This window comes from Centropristis striata, chromosome 13 (assembly GCF_030273125.1).
Source record: "Centropristis striata isolate RG_2023a ecotype Rhode Island chromosome 13, C.striata_1.0, whole genome shotgun sequence".
Classification (NCBI taxonomy): Eukaryota; Metazoa; Chordata; class Actinopteri; order Perciformes; family Serranidae; genus Centropristis; species Centropristis striata.
The window spans coordinates 29,480,359-29,497,373 of NC_081529.1; the positions used below are offsets into that span (position 1 = coordinate 29,480,359).

Consider the following 17,015-nt stretch of genomic DNA (forward strand, 5'->3'; position numbering starts at 1 on the left):
TACACAATTAAGAACTGAAGAGGACTGTGTACTGCAGCACATTGCATCAATAGTCATCATAGTGTGTACAGTATGTGTGCTTAAGCAACTTGTTTTATAGTTGCACCGGATCCGGTTCCAATTGCATCATACCGCTATACTCAAACACACAAATCACTGATTGTCAAATATGTCATCCTGCTGTGTCCAGTTGAATCCTTAAACCTCAATCAGCCAGCTCAACTAATCCACTTAAATTAGGAAGTGATAAAAATCAATGCCATTTCCAGGACAATCAGCAGATACTGCAGCTGGGTCCCACCACACCTCTTCAGCTCTTGGTAGAAATATTTTCTCCATCCTTAGTCAAATTAGCCATTTCGACTGTGCTTCGCCCAACACCTAAGCATGACAGCATAATAATCTGAGTTTTATAATTTCATGTAATCATGCCCAATGTTCTGCTTCAAGTATATTCAGCATGGAAAATAATTACACCCACAAGTGTGAAATTACACTGAACTTGATCATTTAAAAGGTTAGACGTTGAAACCTGCTCTGTCTGCTTTTTGGTTGTGATTATGACCTCAAAATGCTTTGCATATATTTCTGTAAAACGACTAAATGAAACATTGGAAATATAACTAGATTTCCTCCTACTGAGACAGGAAAACCTGCTGCAGTCTGCAGGAGAACTTGGTAGATTTATTACCCAGGGAGACAAGAGCACCAAACATAAAGACATAAAGCTACACAGGAGAGGCTTCAAAATATACTGGAGTAGTGGCCAAGTCAGAGTCCAGACCTCAGTCCAATTGAGAATTTGTTGCAGCACTTGAAAAATTGCTTTTCACTCCTGGTACCCATTTAATTTGACGGACCTTAGGCAGTTTTAGAAGGAAGAATCTAGGGGAAATGGATTGTACGAGGCTGATAGACCTATCCATTCTGGCTCCAGGCTTATATTGTTGCAAAAGTGCCTCCTGTATGTATGTTAACTGCTAGTTGTACTTAATATATGTTGTTACAATAACACGGCTATTTCGTGGGTTGGTTCCAAAAACTGCTTGATTGCATCGACTCATTCGGTTCAATTGCTCACCAACACCAACCTTAGAGATGAAATCAGCTTGTTGCAGGTTTCCATCTGAGTGTCTTCACAGTTAATTGTTGCTCATAAAACAATTCTGCCCTACACATATAGCCTAAACCTTTTCAAAAATAACGTTGCTGTCGTCTTATAAAGTTACCAACAGTATGCAGCCTCTTCCTTCCTTCTCATTTAAACACAGGTGTGTAAATTATAGACCTCAATTAAGCTGCCCCACCTGCCGACAGGTCATAAAATAGGACATTTTATTAAATGATTGTCTGACGTACCAGGATGCCATGATTATATATGATGGGAGTATTTCTTTATTTTCTTATTAACTGTAGGTACCTGAGGCACTTCTCAGCACCTTTCGCTATCGGCTTTTATTTTGAAATTCCGCACCGAAAGTATGGCCTTTTATTCTCTTAACTCGACTTTGTGGATCAACCCAAGAGCGCTCTGAGCCACAATTACCTGTGTCAGTGTGCTGTAAGCTGGTGCCAAGAAAGGCGCACGTCTCATCTTTTACATAGCATATATTATTTATTTTTTTCTTTTAAATAAAACAATACATGGGATGTGTTTTCTCCGTTTTCAGGACATAATTGCGTTTTAGGAGTGTGATTACCATGGACAAGCAGCACTTTACAGGGAAGGATACAGAGGGAGAGCTTTTACGCATCACACATCTTGGATCGTCGATACAGAGCAGGGGAATATAGAAACTGTTAGACTGCGCTCTGCGTGTGGACTGTTTACAATGAGGTACGGATTGGTAGTTCTTGCTGCTGGCTTTACAGGTTTGCTCAGCTTCAGCCTCCTCGCTGTGGCTATTGGGACTGATTACTGGTACATCATCGATGTGAATAAACCCAACCACACAGGTCCAGACGACCTGAGTTCACATTCTGGACTGTGGACGATTAATGAAGGTATGTCAAGTCAACTTGAGCTTATATCTTATAGTGTAGTTTATTATGAGCTTTTATTCAGAGGGTTTAAGTCACTGTGGTGTGGGAGCTATGATAAAATAGGATGCAGTCCTCATTTTTCCCAAAACAAGTTTTGCGTGAAGCCTTTGTCATGTGTCATCAACACTGGTGTGCGTAAAAGGCTTTTTCACACTTGTGCAAATACTATTATTGATCGTCTCTGATGTTGGAATGAAGAAAAAATCGATCTACTATAGATTACATATCATGCATTTTCAGACATTTTTCACGCATCATCTCTCTCTCTCTCTCTCTCTCTCTCTCTCTCAGCAGTTCAGAAAACATATTTGCTTTGATTTATTCTTCATTACTCCATAGAAATATGCACAGAAGAAATTAAATTCCAATGCTTTTATCCAGGAGAAATAAATCACATGAATGAATTATTAACTTCTCAATAAAATTCTTACAATTCCACTTTCCATTCAATGAGTATAATGCATCAAATAGTTTAATAAGAGATCCAAAAGCTAATATCTGCAGTGTTATTTTTCTTTTATATGTAATCACTGTAGCAACTGTGACATCTGGATGAGCCCCTGCAGGCAGCAGCATGCAGCCGAACATGCAGTTGCCTGGAAAAGATATTCTTAATGATGTTCTTTGACACAGCTGCAAAAAATTCTGTCTGTTGGCTGCACAGTTTGAGGTCACAGATGTGTCCAATGTGTTGCTGGTGTCCCACAGTTCACCAGTCTGATGCTCTTGAAGCCGTGCACCTGTGGAAAAAGGTGCACTTACACAATTGTTGACTGACCTCACATAAGCAGCCACTTGAGCTTTAAACTGTCACACAAGAAGGGCTGAGGAAATATGTGTGATACAGACAGGTTTATAATTGCTTTGATTAATTGAAGCATGCAGTGTGTTGGATTTCTAAATATATTGTTCATAATTTGTGCAATTCTAGGATAAAAAAAATGACATTTGCTATCTAGGAGCAATTTCCTTGCCCTACAGGTCTGTCCACACACCTTGTCATGTATAACCTTTTCCCTTGACATTTTCAGGAGCAAATATGAGCTCAGTCATCCCTTCCTTCACAGCAAATATGTCCAGCCTGTCAGAAACAGAAAGGCACCTTCTTGGTGAGTGGTTTTGTTTGTCAACTGGCATAGACGTTAATGATAATGTGGTGGATTTAAAATATTAAGTCTGTGATTCCTAAGAAAAGTAAATTAACGGTTTAGTTAGCTGCTGAATAAATCACATTTACAAGAGTATGCTGTCAGAAAATCCCATCCAGAAGACACACTATGTGAAGCAAACATGAATGTTTTGCAAAGAATAGCTTGTGAAACAGTCCCTGTTTGCAACTTTGACAAGGAAATACAGTAATAAATTGTCCACTGTGACAGAAGCTATCTTAAGAAAGCGGGAGCACTCTTCAAGTTGATTTTTATAACCAACTGACAGTGGAAATGGCTCCCTGGATGGTAGAAATCAATCTGAAAATCCCAACTGCTTTTGTAAACGGTTGTTCTCAGCACTATATCCAATTGACTTGTAGATTAGACACAAGAACAAAATCACTACAGATCTTTAAACACATTAACCACTGTTTTTGTACATGCATTTGCAGGTTTGCACAAAGTGGTGGTCATTATGTTGCCCCTCAGCCTGGTCTTGCTGGTGCTGGGTTGGATCTTTGGACTCGTCAGCTCGTTGGCCTGCAGTCCCAACTTGCTCGCTGGATCAGCATCTTACTTTCTCTTCTGCAGTGAGTCCACACAGATTGTTGTGTTTAGAGCCTGTAGCAGTTGTGTGTACTTTGCTTTTCAGCTGCTCTAATGCACTTCACATGGTTATGTCAGTATGTAAGATGTACAGAGCGAGATCAAATGTGTGGGTGGCACATGTGCTTGCAGGCATTTTGTGCGCGTGAACGACACAATGAAAACCAATTAAAACTGTTCACTGTCACTTCTCACTATGTCGGACTTAAGGGAATTGCTAAAATCTCATTTTAGCTTTCCTCGACTGAGGTCCAATGAGAGAACAATAATTAGTGTTGTTAAAATACTAATAATAATAATACATGGAATAAACAGCTACATAATACATATCTATGTGTCGACATTCAAAATCGATTGAATGTGGATTTTGTAAGGAAATAAGGAGAAAGACCAGTGAGAAAATCTGTGAGAGCATCATTTGATCTGTGTGTCACTATTTATGAATGGAAAAAGTCATAATTGAGTCAAGGCACTCAGATACAATTATGAAAGCTCAACCATCTGCGAGCCATAGAACACCCATATAAACTTATATAATAATTTTTGACACCTTTTACCAAACATTACAATGCTGTAGGATAGCACGTAAGATCCACTGGCAGATTTTAATAGCAGATTAATAATCATAATAACAAAATTCCTCCTCATGAGCTTGAGACACGAAACCACCAAACTTTCAGAAATTAACATAATTATCAGTATTGATTGCAGCATGTGAAGTGATTGTGGATCATTATAGAGGGGCACAAAAGACCTTTTTCTTGATTGAAATATTTGGTTAGACTTTACCCCGGATAAAGCACAAATACATCAAGTATCACATAGGAAATTACAAGTTCACACAAGTAGCTTCAATAGGGGCTTGATCCTTAACTCCCACCACATGGGGTGTAAGTCTGAAGTGGGCAATCAGGATATTTTGAGGGCAGTGAAGGCCAAGCAACAGCTGAAAAGCAACTGGGGGAATGAACAGTTAGTTGATGACAAAAAGACTTTTCAGATGAAATCAGAGTCAGAAATTGAACAAGTGCAAAAGATACAATAGTGCCATTAGAGAAAGAGAAGCAGAAGTTTCTCCCTTTTCCAATTCTACAGCTTCCCACCAAGCTTCATAAAAATTGGGCCAATATGTTTTTTTATGATCACGCTGACAGACAGAAAGACAAACAAATAAACCGAGCCGAAAACATAAAAATAGAAAAAAAAGAAAAAAGAAAATATCTGGAGGCCATTTATACAACTGAGCATCATCCACTTAGGGTCTTCTTAGTCCAAGTTGTAGTCCTTACAGTAGAGGACATCAGATCTACTAGTTTCTAGGACATGCCTTCATCAGCAATACAGTAAAAGATTGCTTTTTTTTCTCTTCACTGTGAAGGGTTCAGCTGCTGAGCAGTCCAAACAAATAGAATATTCATCAAAGAATGCATTTCACGAGGTCCAAACTGAAAATGATGTTTGAATCGTGATTTGGATATGGTTGAGGCTGAATGCATGATCCTCCTGCAGCAGTAGAGGGTCTTATTACTATATATACACTTAGCCATCTCTGCTGACAGGTACAGCCAATGTCACACAGTAGGGACAGTTAATTTCATGCTTTGCAACAAATGGCCTGTCCACATCTCCACAGCAAAGGACCTGCGAGCACCCACACGCTTCCACTTTCACATCTGCCTCCGGTCCTGGATAAACAGAAAAGGGAAATGTGTAGCAGCACAACGGCACTGGCACAGTGTTTGAATTAATTCATATCAGTAAGTGTTAAATTAAACATTTATTATTTGTTGTGGTTTAAGAACACCAGACACTGTGAATAGAACACTACACAACAAGCACTATATATAATTATACACCGGCGCCCATAACGTTGGAATAAAATATTTTTTACCTGTTTCCAGGAAATGATTGTGACACTATGATTTATTCTTGACAGATAAAGCGTATATCTTCTCAAAACTTTATTAATCAATATCTTTAAAACATGTGACAATGGAAATGAATCTTAATAGAGGATTGTGTCTGAAAACAAAATTATTCAACTTTATGAGCAACTGTGTATATTAAATATAAACAGTGTAATTTTAAATATTTAGTGATTTTAACATTTCATGGACACATTTATTCTCACTACAAGTGTACACTGTAACAGTAAACAGCACTAATGGTGTTAAACCAAGATTTTCTCTTTACATCCAAAGGGTACCAGAAGTTAGTCTAAAATTCCTACACTTCTTCACACTTTTCTGTTTGTTTTTTTAACCTTAATTATAAAACATCATTCTGAAGGCCAAAAGTTGAGTAAACCATTATTCATATACGAGCTATACGAGTACAATTCAATGAATTCATTTCTATTCTCTTAAAACTACATGAGGCTATATAAAATGTAATAAAATCACAATGAGCAATGCAAAAATATAACTTATGACAGTGAGAACAAAGGTGTAAAATAACCTGTAGTCAGCAACCTTTACCAGTCATTGTTGGCCAAAAAAAGAGAAAGAATCTCAGAATGGAGCCACAATTTTTTTTTGCCTTACAATGATGATAAAACAGCCTTAATTGAAGCCTTATTAGCCTACCAACATTACTAATAGGTCACAATGAGCAGTTATTTAGATGGTTTTGTCAGAATGCAGTGAGGACACAAGTGCAAATAAGAGGAGAGACTCCTGAGAAATATCTCAGGAAAGCTAGCCTGGTGATGGAAACTCAAAACTAGACTTGAAATTGACTAAATTTAGAGGTTAAGGCGTCAGGCTGCAGACTTTCAAAAGCTATGATGCACATTTAAGTTGACTAAAATGTTTTTTTAATGTTTTTGTGCTGTTTATAAACCATATTTTTACAATTGAAGAATACAAATTAATTTGGGCATACATCACTGATAAATTAAAATTATAATGTAAAAAAACAACAACCTTATTTCGTATAATTCTTTGGTCATCCTCTAATCATCTAAATTTTGCCAATTAGGGCCAAGTATGAAAGTCACAAATTTATGAAATTTAAATTGGCAAATCTAGGAGAAAAAAAAATCACAGATTTATGAGATAAAAAAATAGCAAATCGAGGAGAAAAAAGGGAGCCGCTGTAGTGTGTGGCTCCGGTCCGCAGGTTGCCTACCTCTACTGTAGATGGTCAGGCCTTTCCTATTTTCTGATCCTATTTCCATTCAGCTTCACTGAGTTAGTTGAGAAAATGTTTAACTATGTTGACATTTAGCACCCTTGCCACTATCCAGATCTCTCAGACTAAATGGTTTTATTCGTCCATATTATGTGTGTTTTAATGGTGACCTCTCCCAGTGACTCACTTAAGTGAGATAGCAGATAATGGCTGCACATGTGCAAGGCCTGGCTGAAGAAAAAAAAAAAATATCTGCATGTTGCATCTCTTAGTTCTGAAACCAGAGAAAACTGAAAAGTAAATGTGTTAAACCTGCTTCAAGCATGAGCCGATACAGAAAACGTAATTAAAAATCAAAGCACTTTACACTGCACCTTTTGTTTACCAGCATTAAAAAAAGGATGTTAATTAAATGCAAAGGTAAACTTTTGCTCATATGGTGCACCTGACGAACAAAACACAAAAGCATCCTGAAATTCACATCATTAAGTTTAGCTTGCAGTTTAAAAGCTCTAGGGGTATGAGTTGTTTTTTCCCAAAGTCGATGTTATAGGTTGTCTGCACAATGGTGTACGTCTGGGCCAGGGACTCTTCTTAGGAAAGGATGAACACAAAGTGAGATTTTAAACAGTTCATCAAATGCAGCTAGTGAGCCGGTTCCCTGTCAGCAGATGAGCCGTTTGTCCACACTGATGTAGTTAGTGTCAGTCTGTGTTCTGCCGACAGCAAAGGGGCACAGTTGCTGACTCTCTCTTCCCCTCAAGTGGTCGTCAATGCTGCAGCATGTCTGGAAAACACAAAATATGGCTATGAGGCAGTAATGAGACCGTGTCAGAGGAGCGGGGTGCAAACTTTTAATGAAAGCGTGCTGAGATTGCTTCATTAAAAAAAGAAAGTCAACTACTTTGCCACATAAATGCTGTCCACTGGGTAATAATGCATGCCTTAAATATCTCACCATTACTTATATTATAGAGCATTAAACATCTAGTTAGCCATTGCTATCACCAGGATGCCTGCATTCTGATCCTTCTTGCTGATTGGCTCATTGTGCTGTTAATGATGCAGTATTCACGATTCAAGATTCAATACCTTGTTGCCATCATAACTTCTTACCATTATAACTGTTGTTTGGGATTTGTCTTATTGTGCTCATGTCAAAGAAGCTTTCTTCTAGTACCAGGCTTCAGAGAACTGTTTGTCTTGTACTCAAAGATATCCTGACCTCCTGCTGTTGTCAGCAAAACATCTTCGACCGTCTACGCCCACAAGTGAGCTTTTAGCCAAGAAGATGTTTTTTCGGGTTTGGACTTATTATAGTTAAATGGCATTCAAATGTGCACACTAAAAGATAGCTTAAATAATGAGACTTTTTCTACCTCATTTATTTCCATACATTGGAAAACAACATTATGGAAAATGTCAGCTTCTGTGTCAGTGCAAATTCAGCAATGAAGCAGAAACTGTTTCAAACTCCGACTCAGAATTGCTTCCTCCAGGACAATTAGATCTGTCTTTCTCTCCACTGATAGGAATTGCCCATTCAGTGAGACTCTCACTCCTTCGCTTGAAGAGCAGGACAGGTTATCTGTGAGGGAACAAGAACTTGAATGGCATACAAACACAACACGAAAACAACTTTAAGGAATAGGCTTTGTTGCATAGAGTTATAAGGAAAGTTTAAAAACATGCATATGTTTTCCATTAAGTATGAAGCTGGCCAAGAAATAAATCCCTGTCATTTTCATATTTGTTTGTATAAATATTGAGCCAGATATAATGTGTAAATTAGTTGCTGCATATGGCTCCAGCTTCATACTTTAGGGACAGATATGAGAGCGGTATCAATCTCATCTCAATCTCCGCAAGAGAGTGAATGGGTACATTTTTCAAACTGCCATATTATTCCTTTAAAGAGGACAAGCTCTGGTTTTATATCAGTAGCTCTGTCACATTTATTAGAGCCTACTGCCAAAAGACAATCCAGCCAAGAGACCAAACAGATGTGCTTCGGAAACAAATTTCCCTTTGACAATAATTGAAGATTATATTTTACAAATTGAACTGACGTGTATTGCTTACTCCCCTTCTGTGTTGAAATCAGAGAATCCAGTCTGAAGGATGTCTTGCCATCGTTGTGCTGTACCTCATCTGAACCAGACAAATAAAGCTGCTTCATTTAACAGCTAGAATAATTAACTCTCATTCCTCATCGGAGGTATATTGTTTTTCAATCATTTCAATGGTTACAGTTAGAATTTAAAAAGCTCTCCTGTAATAACTCAAGAGGCGATAGTGACTCACTAAAGTGTTTAGTCTGACCTCAGTCTAGCATGAGAGAATGAAGAAGTAGAGTTACCCTGAAGACTTCTCAGTCACGTTGAAGGTAGCTAAAGCCCCCGGTTAGTGGCACAGTAAACACAATAATGGCTGCGTTCTTAGAACGCTAACCTTTACTCCAAACACCCACCTCCAGCAAGAAAAAAAGCGATATAAAAAGTAGCAAAACAAGAGTAAACAATATTTCTACGAACGAGATAAGATTAATTAATTCCACAATGGGGATATTCAACCTCTGCAATTAACCTCATCCTTTTTCTTTCTTTTTTTTTTTTTACACACAAGTGAACACACCATGCAAAGAGCAGTGGGCAGCACATTACTGCGCCCAGGGAGCTGCGTGGGCGGGGAGCCCTTCAGTCCTTGACCTGTCGGTCCTGGGATTCTAACCGGGCCTCTGGATATACAAACCAGATTCCTAGCCGCAAGGCGATGGACTGTCCATGATGAGAATAAGGTTTGATGCTGAACTCACAAAGTTCCATTTGGTATCATCTTACATTGCCAAGTTAGCTAAACATATCTTGAGCTGCAGGAGTGCAGGAGTATCTTGGGGTCTTGTTCAAGTGTGAAGGTAGAATGTGGCGCTGCACTGGGCTATCGTGGTGAAGAAGGAGCTAAGCCTGAAAGCTCAATATACCAGTCCATCTATGTTCCGACCCTCACCTATGGTCATGAACTTTAGGTAGTGGGAATTAGATTCCGGGTACAAGCAGCTAAAATGAGGTACCTTCGCGCAGTGACTGGGCTCAGCCTTTAAGATAGGGTAAGGAGCTCAGACGTCCCACAGCCCAGAGTAGAGGCGCTTCTCTTTGAGTTGAAAGGAGCCAGCTGTGTGTGGTTTCGGGCATCTGGCATACTTCGCTACTGCCCCTGCGACCCGGCCCTGGATAAAGAGAAGAAAATGGATGGATGGATGGATGGATGGATGGATGGATGGATGGATGGATGGATGGATGGATACATGAAAGGATGGATGGATGGATGGATAAATGAAAGGATGGATGGATGGATGGATGGATGGATGGATAAATGAAAGGATGGATGGATGGATGGATACATGAAAGGATGGATGGATGGATGGATGATGGATGGATGGATAAATGAAAGGATGGATGGATAGATGGATGGATGGATAAATGAAAGGATGGATGGATAGATGGATGGATGAAAGGATGGATGGATGGATGGATGGATAAATGAAAGGATGGATGGATGGATGGATGGATGGATGGATGGATGGAAGGAAGGATGGAAGGAAGGATGACTTTAGTTACAACAAAAACTGTACCAAAAACATTCCAAAGGTCATCAATAAATGATTTTGATTATTATTGTCCTGCTACTATGGTCTTGCTACAACTGAGTTCAGCACCCTATCGAACAATTTTTGTTTGCAAACAACGATGTTATCTCTTGTGGGCGGAGCGTAACTGGTCGCAGAAAGTGACAGTTAGCTGCTGGTCCCAGCGGTGCCCGATTATTTTCATGGTTTGTCAACAAAAGACAGATTATCGTACATGAGTAAGATAACCCTAACCAATAATGTGAGATTTCCTGGCCCGCCTTCACTGTTGGGATGATAAAGGACCCAAAATGGCTTGAAACGGCCAAGGTTGTTGTGTATTACAGACAGAAATACTGCTACTATTATGTATGTAAAATGTTACTTTATATATATATATATATATATATATATATATATATATATATATATATATATATATATATATATATATATATAGATTTGGTAGAAACTCCAAGAGAAACAACTACCATTAACGTTATGAAAACAATAGGGAAATAGAGGGAAACAGAAGACATTCAGGGCCATTGCATGACAGAACAGAAATATGAAAGACACCATTTGAAGCTAGACGGAGACTGGGATGAAATCAGCCAGCCACCATTACCCCCTGAAGCTCCTCGTTTCCCTCTATTTTCTTATCGTTTTCATAGATTGTGTCATAGATTTTGTTTTCTCACTCTGCTATTAGTTAGTAAATGGCTGGTGACTATTTGTATTTCTATTAATTTAGTCTAGTCTATTTTTGTCCAAGATTGGAAATTTGGAAAGGTTGCTATGCATTTTTGAGGAAATTGCAAAGACAATTACACCACCCTCTTTATTGTTTTCTGTGGCCAGGCATTACACATTGCACTTTTAATGTTTAGCTCTGTGTCCATTTGTATTTAATATCCAACTGTGGACACTCACATGAAGTACTGCAGCACTGATTCATCCTGCCTCAGGTCTAATTCTACAGTTCTGAAACCAGCATGTTTTTAAAAAGCTTTTATTTAAATGTTAAGCTCCTGTTTTTTTTTCAGTGAGCGCAATAGAAATCCTCAGTGTACTGGTGCAGAACAGCTCAGACCTCACATGAAGGGTACTATAAAAGGCATACTGTAGGCATACATATAAAATGGATGTATTGTACACATAATAGTAATTGCAGAAATAGCTGTAATTATTCCTTTCTTTTTTCTTTCTTTTTTCCTTCATCCTAAAATGACAGCTGCATGACAGAAATTGCAGAAAAGCCCACTGTTGCAATTTTTAGCAATCAATAGTTAGCAGGGGTTAATTGCAGCAGGTGATGGTGCAGTGTAGCGGTCGTACCTTTCATGTTTCCACACTAAAGGTCAGTGTGAGTGACTGCTCTGTAATATGCTTCAGTAAAATCAGCACAACTCTGCAGTAATCTTTAAGACTTTCCATTGTTCTATTTCGAAACTCCTGAAATCACAATGAAACACAATAGAAACACCTACACCACAGGTTCCCTCTCATGAGTAAATTAAAGGTTTATATTTAAGTGTACCTTGGTGGATTCATTTTCACATGAATGACAAAATCAACATCAAATTCATATTAATTATCATTAGCAGGTGCAGATTAAGTCTAAGTCTAAGATATCAGTGTCTGCTACACTGAGATCAGTGTAGACAAATTATGTTGGAAAATGATTATGTTGTAATTTTTACATTATCACCTTAATGGCCTTTTTGTAAAAAACTGGTGAAGTATAACCGATTATGGTGTTTTATCAAGCAGTTCAAGGGTCTCTCTCTAATTCCTCAAGATTAATCTATATTATACTAGTGCAGTGCCCGTAGGAAGTATGTATTTGTATGTCTGCAACTCCATAAAACACTTACTTTTGATAAGGTACACACACCATCCAGCACATATACATTGAACACTGATATTCGCTGGAAAGTATTCGAATATTATTGGAAATTCGAACCTTGTAGCGCATTTAAAAACTCCAAAAGATAGGTAGGCTAAATCGACTTACAGATGAGATGAGTCAGGCGTGGAAATCCAGAGTGAATTGTGTTACTGACCAGGTGTAGGCCTATCACACAATGGGGCGGAGCTCCCATAAAAGGCGTCCAATCGGAAACAGTGCAATGCCACAACACGTCCTACGTAAATAATGATATTTTGAAATATGAATTCAACAATCTTCAAAATCGAGGATGCAAACCTTCGTGCCATGCGCAAGCCACATACGAAGTCTTAGGTCAGTCTGACTAACGGTCAGCGAGATATGCCCTAGACCAGGGCAGGAATTTCACGAGTGCCACAAGGGCCATGGTCCTCGTGCCCTAGCAATTTGGCCTTGTGCCCTTAAAAAACATCTGCCCTGAGGCCACGGTGGCCTTAATGCCCCGCCCGAACTGCCCCAGTTGGTTTTGCGGTTTTCTAGTCTGCCTCTTTCCTGTCAACACAGCTTTGACACCTGCGATTTTTGTGAAAAAAAGCATCTTTTGATGACATCCATCATCAGTGGTGGGTTTGATTCGAGCCTGGCATAAACCGCTCAGACGAGCTATAATGACAGTTCGACACTAATCTATCACCGGCCAAGCAAGGAGACTTCATCAAACTCTCTAATCTGTCCCGCCACAGTCTCATGTGCTGCACTAATGTCATATTTCAAGCTACTGAAAGTATTTTTACATGATTCATAAAATAAAGTTTTTTTGCGTTGGGTTCTGCTCAGCAGAGTGTCTGTCACCCGTCAGTCAGTCAAAACCCCGACCCACCTCTCGGTCCCCCTCCGAGAAATGCGAGCATTCACACACTTACACACACACACTCGTCCCCACATGATCACGTCGTGTCTCACCATCTGCGTGTGCGCATGCCAACCTAAATACTAACAACCTGTCCGGGCCGTCAGAGGTCCAAACGGTCCAAACAGACGTTCGGGAGCCGCGAGCTAACGTTAGCTAACAGTTAAAGTTGTTTTAATCACACTAAACTGTGACTTACTGTTTTGAATAACTTCCTGCCGCTAAATGCATGCAGCTTTCAAAATAAGAGCGCAGTGTGTTAACAGAATCAACCACAGAATTTACAAGAAGACTGTCAAAATAAGATGCCTTAAATAAAATATGCAAGAACCTTTAGGCCTATTTTCCTTTAAAATAATTCTTAAAATATGCAATGATTAAGATGAGTGTTTATGATGGAATAGTTGCATTAGAATGAGAGGCACCAAATTTGGACTTTTATGGAAAAAAAAATCTAACCAGCTATTTTTCCACACTGGCTGGCTGCTCCATGTCCTAGTGGAAAGCATGTTGACAGCAATTAAACATGACACAGTAGGATAACAAAGATTGTATAATACAGTATCTCCCAACTGTGAAAAATGTTATGTGAGGTGTTTGCTCTCATTTAGCTCTCAAAGTGCACGAGATTGATGCATTTTACAAGGAGATGTTTCTTTACCTGCTTGACAGTTTTGACTCCAATCTTGCTCAGAAGCGTCATTACAAGTCCTTAAATTAAATTCAATATGGAAGTGGACTTAAAATCATTGTTTTATTGTATAGCCTGTGTCCTGGCTTTTTGGCTTTTGTGCCCCCAAAAAATTCACAACACAAAAGGCCAAGTGGCCTTGCCCCTAAAATGACAAAATTCCAGGCCTGCCCTAGACACACACACACACACACACACACACACAGATGCTTCTTGCTTTATAGATAGATTTTACAGGTTCAAGGAAATGTGTTAATATCTGGAAGGTTTTTGTTCTTTATTATGGTGCCATCTGTCTCTGTGCACTAACAGGTCTGTTTACCCTCACTGGGGTCAGCGTCTACATCAAATACTCCAACCTGGCTATGGAGGAGTTCCAGCGGATCGTGCCCCCAGAGAACCTCGCCCATGTGGACGTATCCTTCGGCTGGTCCTTAGCCACAGCCTGGGTCTCCTACAGCTTGGAGGTGGCCACTGGCCTGTTGCTCCTTCTCGCTGCCAGAATAACTCAGATGAAGGGACGCTACGACTCTGGTGTCACCATCGCCATGTTATAGATTGATGTGAATGTAAAAGCCCACAGGATTGTATTTTATTACTGTTGTCATGTATGCTTTTTAAGTATAACAGATGTTTAGAGAATTGTAATACTCTAAAGCAGGTCAAGGGCCAGGGGAACAAAATGTAGATACAAGCTGCAACCATAGAAACATAGATGATGAATGTGTGACGCAGTTTTCCCTGGCTTATTGTGAAGCCAGCTGCCTTTCATTCCCTCGGTATAATTTTATGTCTATTGTCCCAGTTCACAATTATATGATGAACTTGGTCACACAAACAATAGGCTTCTAATTCAAAGTGTAATTACTGTGGAGATGAGAAGTTTATTTTTATATATGGTTTGAAGTGTTTTTTAGTAAGTTCAACATTTTTTTCCATATTAATAACATTGCATACAGTTCTTTAAATGTTTGTGAGTCAAATCTGATTCAGCAGGAGGTTTTCTGTAAAAAGTGTTTTGAAAAATACAAAGAGCAGCTTCATCTACAACCCATATGCAAATGTGTTGCCCTACAATATAAACGCAGCCAAAAGGAAAAGTGAAGCTGTATGGCATAATTTCCTTTTTGGTGAGTGCTATATTAATCATCGAAAGAGGACTTCTGCACCTCCTCTACGCCTAAATATGGTTCATATCAGTGGATCAGAGAATTTCATTCAAGTGAAAACATTGCTGATTCTGCAGCAGATAACCACCATGCGTTGGAACCACGTACCCCGACTGAGGACTGGTAGTCTATAATTTCTCTCATTTCATGATAGAACATCTGCTGCATTGTTCATCCACATGCTGGAGAAATTTGCAGCTTTTGAAAAGCTTTCAGCATTTGGCATTTAATGTAAAAAATAATAAGAAAAAAAGAGCTGTTTGCATGTGAAATTTATAGAAAATGCTAGTTTGTGCCTCCTGCTTATACCCTAGTGGGAAATGCATTTATTATGGAAACAGGGCTAAAAACAAGTGGTACAGAATGTGTATTATGCCTTTTTTCCCCCCTTCTTTTTTCCTTTCATACAAGAAATGCAGCACAAAGTGCTTTCAAGTAGGGCATTACATAAGTGTTTCTTATGAAAATAGACAGAATGAACATAAAAAATGGTACCTCTACTACAATTATATTGTGTTTGCTGCATGTTTTGCAGTAGTTAATGGGTAGATATTGTGATGTCCAGTAAGTGCTGTCCCTGCATAGTTTAAGTAAAAAAGAGCATTTAGCTCTTGCATTGCAGTAAAATGTATTGTGTTGTTGTTCCCTTTCCCATTCACAAACCTTGCTTAAAGCTTACATAACTGTACAGCTTAACTTTTTATTGTTGAATGTGAGGAAGCAATGATCAGTCCGGCTGTAGATTGGCAGCATAATGTAAGAAGGCAGCATAGAAATCGATCAAATGCTTTTAAATGTCAGTGACACACTCTGTAAACAAATTGTTCAAAATAACCTGAAGATTTTTGTGTTGTGAGAGAATAAGATCATCTAAAACATTGTGATATATGCTCACTAATGCACTCTACATCTGTTTCACGTGTTCTATAAATTTCTGAAACAACAATTCTTGCAGAATACCTTGCCACAGTGCCTAAGGTTAAATTGGGACCGCTTGCCTCTGAATGTAAATGAAGCACATCAAGAGCCGAGCCAAACAGCAAAGCAATTGGGAAAAGAATTGCCAAAGACCACCTGATGAGAATTCATAACTGTCTCACCAATATGTTTCAATGCTGTTGTCTGTACAAATTACATTAATTCAGAATAAATCTACATGTTCAAACTGTTAGAGATGTTGTGGCAACATAAAATCCAGTGCTTTACTACCTTTTATGTGGTTAATATGCTGTAAAAGATGGGTATATGACGATAAAAGAGGTGAAAACAATGCAGGTTCCAAAGCAAATGTTTTTTTATTATTAAAAAGGTGCATTAAAAAGGTGAATGCATTTAAACAAGTGAGAAATATGGAATGCAAGAAAACCAGAATAATAAACAAAGAAAACTCCACAGGGTCTCATTAAACAGTAATCATCTTCCAGTGCTTGCAGCTTCTAGCATCATCCTGACATCCAGGCTTTATCACTGTTAATATGCCTTTGAAATCAGATAATTGCATACAAGCATAACATACAAGGACAATGAGGACTTTTTCATCCACTGACCACTTTTTATTAGCACTACTTGTTTCTGTGTGTTCACTGACAGCTTAATCACAGCTTGCAGATGACAGTTTCACAGCAACACAATTATTGACTACCAATAAATCTTAATTCAGTGGTTGTTTTTTATGTCAAAAGAGGAAAAGTGCTCCATCAGTTGAAGGCCAAATCATGAGGTGCACTTTCGATTGATTATGTTTTAAGTGGGATTTCTCACCCTAAGATGTGGACCTGCACTAAAACACACTTCCAA

At 38.8% G+C, this 17,015-nt stretch overlaps 1 protein-coding gene and 1 long non-coding RNA gene across 2 annotated transcripts; one reads left to right on the plus strand and one right to left on the minus strand.

The window, feature by feature from the left end:
* The first annotated feature begins 1,410 nt into the window (after positions 1 to 1,410).
* On the plus strand, positions 1,411 to 16,470 carry LOC131982573 (transmembrane protein 235). Its single transcript, XM_059347068.1, has 4 exons — positions 1,411 to 2,004; positions 3,075 to 3,152; positions 3,647 to 3,784; positions 14,362 to 16,470. Exons 1-4 carry the CDS (start codon positions 1,833 to 1,835, stop codon positions 14,604 to 14,606), a joined length of 633 nt encoding a protein of 210 aa, XP_059203051.1. The 5' UTR covers positions 1,411 to 1,832; the 3' UTR covers positions 14,607 to 16,470.
* On the minus strand, positions 6,599 to 13,548 carry LOC131982574 (uncharacterized). The gene is made up of 5 exons (XR_009395402.1): positions 13,412 to 13,548; positions 12,575 to 12,704; positions 11,896 to 12,012; positions 10,003 to 10,158; positions 6,599 to 7,719 (listed from the first exon to the last, which is right to left on the minus strand). It is a non-coding gene; the product is annotated as an uncharacterized LOC131982574 (long non-coding RNA).
* Positions 16,471 to 17,015: the final 545 nt, after the last annotated feature.

Excerpts from the sequence above, each read along its gene's own strand:
- LOC131982573 (XM_059347068.1), top strand. The coding sequence starts at position 1,833 with ATGAGGTACGGATTGGTAGTTCTTGCTGCTGGCTTTACAGGTTTGCTC. Across the intron at positions 2,005-3,074 it reads ACTGTGGACGATTAATGAAG|GAGCAAATATGAGCTCAGTC; the intron begins GTATGTCAAGTC and ends TGACATTTTCAG. Across the intron at positions 3,153-3,646 it reads AACAGAAAGGCACCTTCTTG|GTTTGCACAAAGTGGTGGTC; the intron begins GTGAGTGGTTTT and ends ATGCATTTGCAG.